Source organism: Abrus precatorius, unplaced genomic scaffold, assembly GCF_003935025.1.
Source record: "Abrus precatorius isolate BTA unplaced genomic scaffold, Abrus_2018 Scaffold10, whole genome shotgun sequence".
In the NCBI taxonomy this organism is placed as follows: domain Eukaryota; kingdom Viridiplantae; phylum Streptophyta; class Magnoliopsida; order Fabales; family Fabaceae; genus Abrus; species Abrus precatorius.
This window is the reverse complement of record NW_020874292.1, coordinates 34,631,953-34,641,198: the sequence shown is the minus strand read 5'-3', so window position 1 is coordinate 34,641,198 and position 9,246 is coordinate 34,631,953. Positions and strand designations below refer to the sequence as shown.

Here is a 9,246-nt window from a genome sequence, read left to right as displayed (position 1 = left end):
CATTAAATAAACATATCATAAAAATAATGCATAAATGTAGCTTCTATCACACATACCCAACAGGGTGCCCAAGTACATTGTGGCCACCCCCAGAATTTTAAATATTTTATTATAGTATATATTTTTCAAATTTTCATTACGCATAATAATAATTTATTTATAATAAAATTTTATTAGAAATTATAGAATTTAATGTATTTAAATATATTATTAATATTAAATGTTATACTTTTTGTTATAAAATTATTATTTGATAATTTTTTTTATCGTATATGATGTTACAAAGATTACAAATTCATAATTTTACTAATGAAATGTGTCTATGTCTCACTTAAAAAATAAGAACTCATAAGGAGACTTATCAAACACAATTCTTTGGTTGCATGTATGCACGGTTCTCTTCATCGTTCCCTCCTTGCCCCTTGCCATTAAACATATCATGAAGGGGCAACATGCAACAGCAACCAATGGTAACTCATCATTCGAGACCCATATATCCTTGCTTGCTTGCATCTCTCTCCTCCAACACATGATTCATCTTTCACGACTGTGTTCTTGCTTCCAGTTTTGTTTCTACTTAATGTTCGCTACCTAGCAACCATTGAAATGAAGGGTATAGGAATTGATTCTAAAAAAGATGAACGACAAACCACATTAATGTGATTCTAATAATTTATTTCTTCTAAAAACTAAATTAATGAACTTTTTATCTTTCTGAGAATAATTTAAGATTTTAGTATATGAAAGCAATTTTCACAATAATACTATTAATTATTTTTAAATTATAATTACGGTTCTTTATTTATAAAGATGAATAAATTTCAAAAGAAAAGAGTATTTAATTCAATATAGTTCTTAAATTTGTAAAATATTAAAATTAGTCTTTAAATAAAATACGACATGCTAATATGTCTTTTAACTATACTAATTAAGAATATTCCAGCATAACTAAAAAGTATATCTTATTTTTATTTCTCGTATAACACTAAAAAATGTTCATAAAAATAGAATGTCTTTTAATTTATCTTATGCAGGAACACTAACATAATTAAATATGCATTAATATGCCACATTACCATTTTTACAAGTTATCAAACAAATTTAAGAAACTAAAATAAATAACAAATAATGTTTAAAAACTAATTTTAATAATTTTAGGAATAAATTAAATAACTCTCTGTCTTGTAATAATTTGAGAATTTACAACAATATCGATCTAACCAAATTAATTTAATTTTAAAATTAATTTTGAAGTTAGAATATATATATATAAAAGGGCAAAAACTTTTTCTCGTTAAATTTAAGTTAAATTAAATAAAAAATTTAGATTAGGTATAAAAAAATTTAGATTCTTCTCCGTGCATATATATATCCACTATCTACCAAGATGATTTCCAGAAGCGGTGTTGCAATGAAAGTACAAAATAGCCAAGTCATAATAACTTCATAATTTTAAGGAATAAATCTTTAAACATAACACTACTAAAACAAATGAATATTTTGAACAAGTAGGAAACATAATGTGCAGAAACATTTTATATGCATATGTAGTGGGACAAAAGAAAAAAAAAACCTAATGCTACGGTTTACACAATACATAGACCTTTGTTTCCATCTCAGTTACACTTGCTTGAGAAGCAGAGGCAAAGAAACTGTTTAGTCAATATGACAATAAAATAAGAGATAAAAACCTTCTGAGTAAATGAACCATTAGACACTAGGAATGAACAATTGAAGAGACTGATGCTTTGTCACTAATAGAAGAACTTTTCTTGTGCTTTACATGTCTGTCCTTCAACTTCTCAACCTTACTATTACCATTGTTCTGGTTGCTAACTGATCCTTCTTGAGCACTACACATCTGAGACTTAATCTTAAACCCAAGTTTCTTAGACACAGTTCCCCAAGTGCTTGATCCTCCCTTTGCACGACCCAATTTCTCAATCTCCTGCCTCATGTTTGAGCACTCCTTCTCAAGCTCAGACACCCTCATCCTCATGTTATCCATTCCCACTTTCAAAACCTGATTTTCCTTCGCGGCTGACGCCCAGCCACCCTCGGTAGATCCAACAAAACCACTCCTTAACTGTCTTGATCCGTCAAGATTGTCTGAAACTAGAAAGCAACCGGCGATTGATGTCCGGAGCTGGAGCTGCTCGAAAAATAGAACTTGAACTATTATTCTGATGGGTAGCCTCTCATTCTGCGCAGCATGGGTGCATGCTTCTAATGAGAGCTTCTGGCAATCCATCAGCCTGCATAGTTGCTCTCTCTCAGACTCCACCAACCATGGGTGAGACTACAGTTTTGTGTCACAGCAACAGTGAATCAGTCCAAAGTCCAAACTAGTTAGAAGTTCATGATTGGCAAAACAAGCTCTTAAGCCACGCTAACTAGTGCTATATAATGTATGTGGAAAGAGAACATAACACAATTTTAAAAACAGTCTAGAAAGATGACACAGATATCTGGTATATGGTCAAATATCCTCTGGGTAAACTGCTCAAATCAAGAACGGGAATTAAACAATGGGTAGGAAATGCTGTTTATGAAAAACAATTTGAACACTTAGAACTAGAAGCATTGCAGATTTGCAGTATTAAAAATACTTGTGGCCAAAGTTATATACTATACACTCAGGCCAAGAAATGGCCCACATATGGCATGATGCAAGCTAACATAAGCAGAATTCATTATAGCACAGTATACCTAAAAAATAATTATAGCATGCTATACACCAGCTTGGTCTAGACAAGTACCTTCAAATAAATATCTATAGCACGATATAACCCGTCATCCAAAGGCCTGGCATATTCTGGAACGGCAGCTGCAAGGAGTTGGAACTTCGGAAGCTTTAGGTTAACATCTGGGGCAACCTCTGCAAGGTAACCATCAATCAGCTTGGCTACCATGGTAATTGGTGTCAGTGAAGGTGATCCAATCAACTGGCCATCATCAATTGAGCATGGAGAGGCAGCACCTGCAACTTGATCCATGGCAAGGAAATGATCGAGAATTCTCTGTACACAGTCAACATTGTAAAGTGTCTCCATTGAATAGGAGAAATTTGGCATCAAGAGATCTTCCAGAGTAGCTTGATCAAGCTGCATCCCAATCCTTTTCTCTAAATTTGATATGCAAGAGTGGCTCACACGTAGAATCATGGCTGTTCGAAGTAGACCAAACAAGAACTTTGTTTGTACCAGGCCCTTCTGCATTGGGAGTAATCGATCAATCTCTTCTAGCAGAATCTTCTGGTCTTCTTCAGATGGTGGAGACCCCATAGCTACCTGCGTTAGACGGGTACTGGACTCACCAGAAACCTGCCGTCGATTTAAACCAGGTAGATACATTTTAGCATAGAAAGCTAGAGAACCAGCAATAATTTCCTGTCTTATACCTCGTGATTCCATGACAGCTATCAACTTCTTATAAAGAGGTAAACTCAAATTAGTTACATCCTCATACCACCAATCTAAACTTGAGTTTTTTGGTCTTGCCCCAGTACTTATTCCATTCCACAAAACACTTCCACCAGGGCTCTGTAAAGGGCCACCATGCTCCAGTACAGGCCACCCAAATAAATTTGGATCAGTAGATGCCTTTGCAGCAAGTGATTCAATGCATCTTTTCACAATGTGGAGCTCTTCAGCATTTTGAAGAGCATCATCACAGGTTTGAAGTGCCCTCAGAGAGTCTTTCCAACTTCGAAGGACCACTTGATTGAAAAAAGTTTCAGCCTGTGAAATAAGATTTCCTTCACCATATTCCTCAGTCATTTCAAGCTGCTCTGCAGCACACCAGAGGTATACAACATTTGATGCTGTAAGTTCAAGTTTCACGCCATAGCAAAATTTTGCTACAAGTTCAAATGTTTTAGCCCCACCAGGAATGTCTTGAAGGCGTATGACACATTCTTCCTCTAATTCAGAAACCTCGGCAATCATCCTTTCCAAAACCCCACTTCTAGAGAGCAAAGGGAACTGCATCAAAAACATATTTGAATTAGCTTATTATACATATTCAAAAAATCTTATACATTAAATAGTGAGTGCGAGCTTTCTAGCTGGAAAGCTATTTTGTGTAAAAATGCAAAATAGAACAAGTGATAAATGATACATGAAGGAAATGGAATTATAACTTGGAACTGTTATAAAAAAACAAAAGTAAATCATGCCCCCCTACTAGATTACATTTACATATTGCCCCAGGAAATTATCCAGATTATATTAGCACAGAAACATACTGAACAATAAACAATAGCAATACCAAGTGTTTTGAAGTTGAACTACTCATAAATTAGCAGTGTACTTCGTGGCATGGTCTATCTTCATGTAAACTTCGGCAAATTTTAAGCTAACCAAACCCTTTAAAAATAGCTAGAAGTTTAAGTGAACTAATGTCTAAATAGTGCATCAAGTATCAACTAGATATGATAAAAATAAAAGAAATAGATATTTTATACCTTGTGAAGATGGAAGGACATCTCGCCAACTTCAACAACTATATCACTGGGAAGTCCAGTTGTGCAGAACCTATGGTTTTATTATAGCAATGAAAAGGTTACAGATATTATTTAAACTAGAATTTCCAAAATAAAAAATCCAAAAGACACATTGCATTTCCCATTAGTTTGTACCCACAACAGTCTCATTTAAAAAGGCTAACTTTTTAAGAATCCAACTCGTAACAAAAATATCATCCTTCAGTGTCTTGTAAAATCATATCGTGAACAAATGCCAATTTCATTTATCTTCAGAATAATAATAATAATAAGACATATGGGACAACTTAAAATTTAGTAATAAGAAGGGCATTGCAAGGTCCGTTAACTGGACTATTGGCTATCATGCAAAAGGATCCCTTGATAGTTGATTCCTTCAGATATAGTATACTGCAGCACATTCATGCCAATTCATATACTGTAATGACAAGAAGCATAATCAAATGAAGAAAAAACTTATATTATTTCCTCACAGACCATAAGGAAAATAATCAAATTAAACATTCATACAATAGGTTCAGAATAAGAATCTGTTTTGACAAGACTATTTCTATCAAGACTATTTAACAAGCAAGACTAATAATAAGACCTTCACAAAACGAACTATCCCCCCCTCCCCATCCAATCACACAAATTTCAAAGAGAGTTCAATATTCTGAACCACTAAACACTAGAAGCAGCAAGCAAACAGCAATCTAAAAGCTTCGAAGTAGATAAGCATGTTCTTCCTAACACTACACTTCACAACCCACAGATATTTCAACAAAGGACATGACATTTGACGAGAGACGAGAGACGAGAGACGAGAGAGAGAGAAAAAATAACAATAACAAAATCGCAATTAACAGAGCAAACAAAAGGATAAGGCTAGATACCAGGCCTGTCCTTGACACTGGAATGCATCCACTTTGGAACCCAATTTCACGCAAGCCATTTTCACTCAAATCCCAAAAAGGAACAACAAGTCAAGAACAAAACCCAGGTTTGAACAGATCTGAGGCCAATTGAATTTGAAACTCAGTCAAACCCTTCAGAAAACACAGTACCAACACTGGCAATTATTACAGAACCACTTAGCCTCAAATTCAACCTCGTCAAAATTAACTCACAATGCAGCTTCTTCCCATTCTCTCCCCCAAAGACTGAACCTTTATCAAATCCCCAGCAACCCAACAAGCCAGCAGAGCCGAATCCACCACCAGATTCATCAACAGCACCACCACCACCAGAAGAAACCCTAGAACCACTCCATTATTAGCACTCACACATACCCACTTGCCAAAAAACCATTGAACCCCAAAATTCCCTATCACCCACTCGGTTTAGGTCAACCACCCAGTTCTCTTCCCCTAACAACCAAAACAAAAGTAAAAAACCTAAACCAAACTAGAACAGACACAACGGGCAAAACAAAAACCACTCATCCCCATCAAAGAAAAAGTACAAAGGAGTAACTGTGAGGTTAAATAGAAAGCATTGACTCCCTCTAACTAGGCGTGTGTGTTGAAAGTTTTGGTTTTTAGGACAGTGTGTAACATTAATGGCATTAGCATCTCAAAGGACCAACCCCAGCACCCATGTGGGGTCCGTGCCTTCAAACATACTCATTGCTCTTTCCTCGAGCATAGAATCTCAAATAATAATAATAATCAATTTTCGAGCACTAAATTAACTCGATTTGACTTTGCAGAAGAGGAACAACAGTAGATGATGCATGTAAAATCGGTTTGGTATTTTGTATTTATTAGGGGGAATTCTTTTGTTTATTGCGAGTGTCGGTTTCTTAGTAAAAGGAAAGCCCAGCTAGGCCATGTGCGTTACCAGCACAGGTGTGTTGAACTTGAAAATTTATAAATTTGTAACCTTTTTCTTTTGTCAAATCATAAATTCGTAACTTAAAAAATGATAAAATTGCACAAATTGACTTGGGCTTGGCGACAACTGAATCTCTTGAAAGCCATTTGGGTTTCCATGCCGCGAAGGGGCAGGAACTAGCGTGATCCTATTGGTAGGAATGCAAATGATTTTATGTACAAACACTGGTAATTCCTGAGTTAGTATAATAGTTTGCAGGGTTTGATGACGTTGTTTGAGTGAATTAGAATTTAAATCTTTATAATATAATTACATTAAAATTTAATAAAAAATTAACATTTTTTATATATTTAACGATAATAAATGTAATACACATCATAAAAACTAAAACTTATGTAATGTGTATTATTGTTCATAATACTAAAGATAAGATTAATAACAATAATAATTAGTAAAGTGATAACAATGGTAAAAACGTAGATGGTCATTATATAATTATAGTAGTGAATAATGATAGCAACAAGTACAAAAAGATTGTGGTAGAAATAAAAAAAAAAAAACAGTTGTGTGGCTCGAAACTAAGGAAAAAAAATAATTATCTTATCTTACTTTCTTTCAATTAATTCAACTCTCTTTTTATAGGGTAAAATTAAAATTATTAAATAATATAGGATAATATTATTGACTCAACGGAATATTGGATTAGAAAGTAGTATAAGATTTATCTTATCCTAATTTTTGGTTTTGACAATCAAATGTGCCAACTAAAGTTGAATATGATGCCATTGCCAAGTATTCACGTGATGTCTTGAACCTTACTTTTAATCATGATGTGATGGAAAATGTAAATTGTGAAAAATAATGAAATATTTTATTATTTTCACCATGGTAAACAATAAAAATGAAGTGAATAAGACTTTTCTATAAATATAGATTCATCTTTTTAATTTCAAATCCATAATCACCGTGCCAATAGGAATTGAGGAAAATGCTGATCTAAAAAAGTACAATAGATGAAAAACTCTTGCTAAATTTCCTTTGTGACTATATCATACCACTGTATCTTCTCCCATCGCCTTCTATTATTGTACAGTGTAATGATAAGGAATGTTTTGTAGAAGCTCGCCAACTAATGAAAATGTTACAACCTCTGTTAACATGCATCATTTGGCATTTCCAAAAAAACACTTCCTCTTCTATCTATCAAACCAACCTTGGCATTAAGTGACTTTTTTCGTAGCATAAAAAATGGATTTTAAGAAGATCAAATATTTTTTTTTTGTGGTTTTTATTACGGATTTTCATGTTTATTTAGGATCAGTTTATATTATGCGTGTTGGAAGCTCCATGATGATTTGAGTCACACAATTTTTTTTCTCTAATATGAACGACGTTGGTTCTGCATGAAAAGGCGATGAGTACTACTATGTTAGCAACCACAACTTGCCTAAACGATGTATATATGAAATGTCTTTACTTTTTTCTCAGCCACACCAAAACAAAACATGTTGAAGGCTTGTCTTTATTCCTTCATTTTTAATCCATGATTGGACCTTTCCATTTTTTTCTATTTGATTATACAAGAAATTTGTTTAACTTTTCTTTTTACAATATTTAATTATGTTTTGGGGGGGAAGTTGCTGTAGGGTTTGATATTGTATTAAGGCCTGGAGAAGATAAGATTGTCAATGAAGTTTCCAATATTAAGATTGTAGATTGTATTTTATTAAACATTTATTCCAATTCTTTTGTAAGGCTTCTCAACTAGTCACTAGTTCATTTTATTTGTGTATTATATTTCATTGTGTTTGACTCTTTTGTTTTGTAGAGTGAGTGAGGAATTCTCTTTGTAACTAAAATTTGAGTTAGAACAATATCAAATATTTATTCCAAAAATAGAGATTCTTTATGAATTATATGTTGGTTCAACAAATCATACTGAAATTTAACCATTATTATTTCTTAATTATTTTTTTAAAATATTTGTTTTAAATTGAGTTCTAGATTAATTATAGGTATAATAACTACAGCAAATGTAAAGATCGAAGATGAAAGAAAGTGAGGTGTAAAAGATAATTGAAAAATGGGAAAACTAAAGATAAAATAAAAATAAAGAAGTAGAGATTCAGTTAATTATAAACTTATAAGTGAAAATAAAAAAAACGTTTTAAACAAATATTTATATGTTTAACGTATAATATCTAAAATCAAAATTCACTGACGGAGTGTATTGTTTTTTATGTTTTTAAATCATATATTAAAAGGATCAATGCATGAGCAGTGTACTCTATATCTTTTGATCAAGAGCTTTAATAAACAAATTAATTCAATTCATATTTTACATTCAGATAATGCATCCTTTTTATATATTTTGTTAATACATTTAAAAAAAACTAAAATCAACAATTAACTTTTGAAAATTTTAATTTATAATAGAAATATATTTTTATCCAATTAGGCAATTAAATATTTAAATATACGCATAATTATTAATTCTAAATCGACCTCACTTAATAAAGGCATGCTCAAAAATTTAAATATGAATTTATCATCCAAACTTGTCCAATATTATGCTTAGGTATTGATTGTTTACGAGTTATTCAAGTTTGGTAAAGAGTAGAATATATGTAACAATCTCTCTTTAATTTTTTTTACCAAAATTCATAATTTGTTATCTTCTCAAAAAAATTTGTTTTACAGAAAAGTATTGTTATGATGAAAAATGTTAATATAAATTTATGGATATTTTAAGCATTTAAAAATAATTATTACAATTTTATATTTTTAATATAATAAATATATTTTTTTTATCAAAAATTTTCATAGAAAACCCAATTCTAAAATTTGAGATCACAAAACTCTAACAATTCAATTGATGTGTGAAACACACGATACCTGCAAACTGTATGTACAGTTACTTGTTTTGT

The 9,246-nt window shown here is 32.2% G+C and overlaps 1 protein-coding gene across 2 annotated transcripts; it reads right to left on the bottom strand.

Moving 5' to 3' along the window:
- Positions 1-1,428: 1,428 nt before the first annotated feature.
- LOC113852534 (BTB/POZ domain-containing protein At1g30440) lies at positions 1,429-6,495 on the bottom strand. 2 transcript variants are annotated; one of them, XM_027482838.1, is made up of 5 exons: positions 5,380-6,495; positions 4,466-4,535; positions 2,760-3,983; positions 2,072-2,299; positions 1,511-2,023 (listed from the first exon to the last, which is right to left on the bottom strand). In XM_027482838.1, exons 1-5 carry the CDS (start codon positions 5,436-5,438, stop codon positions 1,718-1,720), a joined length of 1,887 nt encoding a protein of 628 aa, XP_027338639.1. In that variant the 5' UTR covers positions 5,439-6,495; the 3' UTR covers positions 1,511-1,717. The 2 variants fall into 2 exon arrangements, with proteins under 2 accessions (XP_027338638.1, XP_027338639.1); XM_027482837.1 differs by having other exon boundaries at positions 1,429-2,299.
- Between the last annotated feature and the right edge of the window lie 2,751 nt (positions 6,496-9,246).

What these genes read in the sequence shown, in the direction of transcription:
- LOC113852534 (XM_027482837.1), bottom strand. Translation starts at nt 5,438, where the DNA reads ATGGCTTGCGTGAAATTGGGTTCCAAAGTGGATGCATTCCAGTGTCAA. An exon ending in CAGTGTCAAGGACAGGCCTG is followed by an intron (nt 4,536 to 5,379) that starts GTATCTAGCCTT and finishes ATAAAACCATAG; the next exon opens with GTTCTGCACAACTGGACTTC. An exon ending in CTATAGATATTTATTTGAAG is followed by an intron (nt 2,300 to 2,759) that starts GTACTTGTCTAG and finishes ACAAAACTGTAG; the next exon opens with TCTCACCCATGGTTGGTGGA.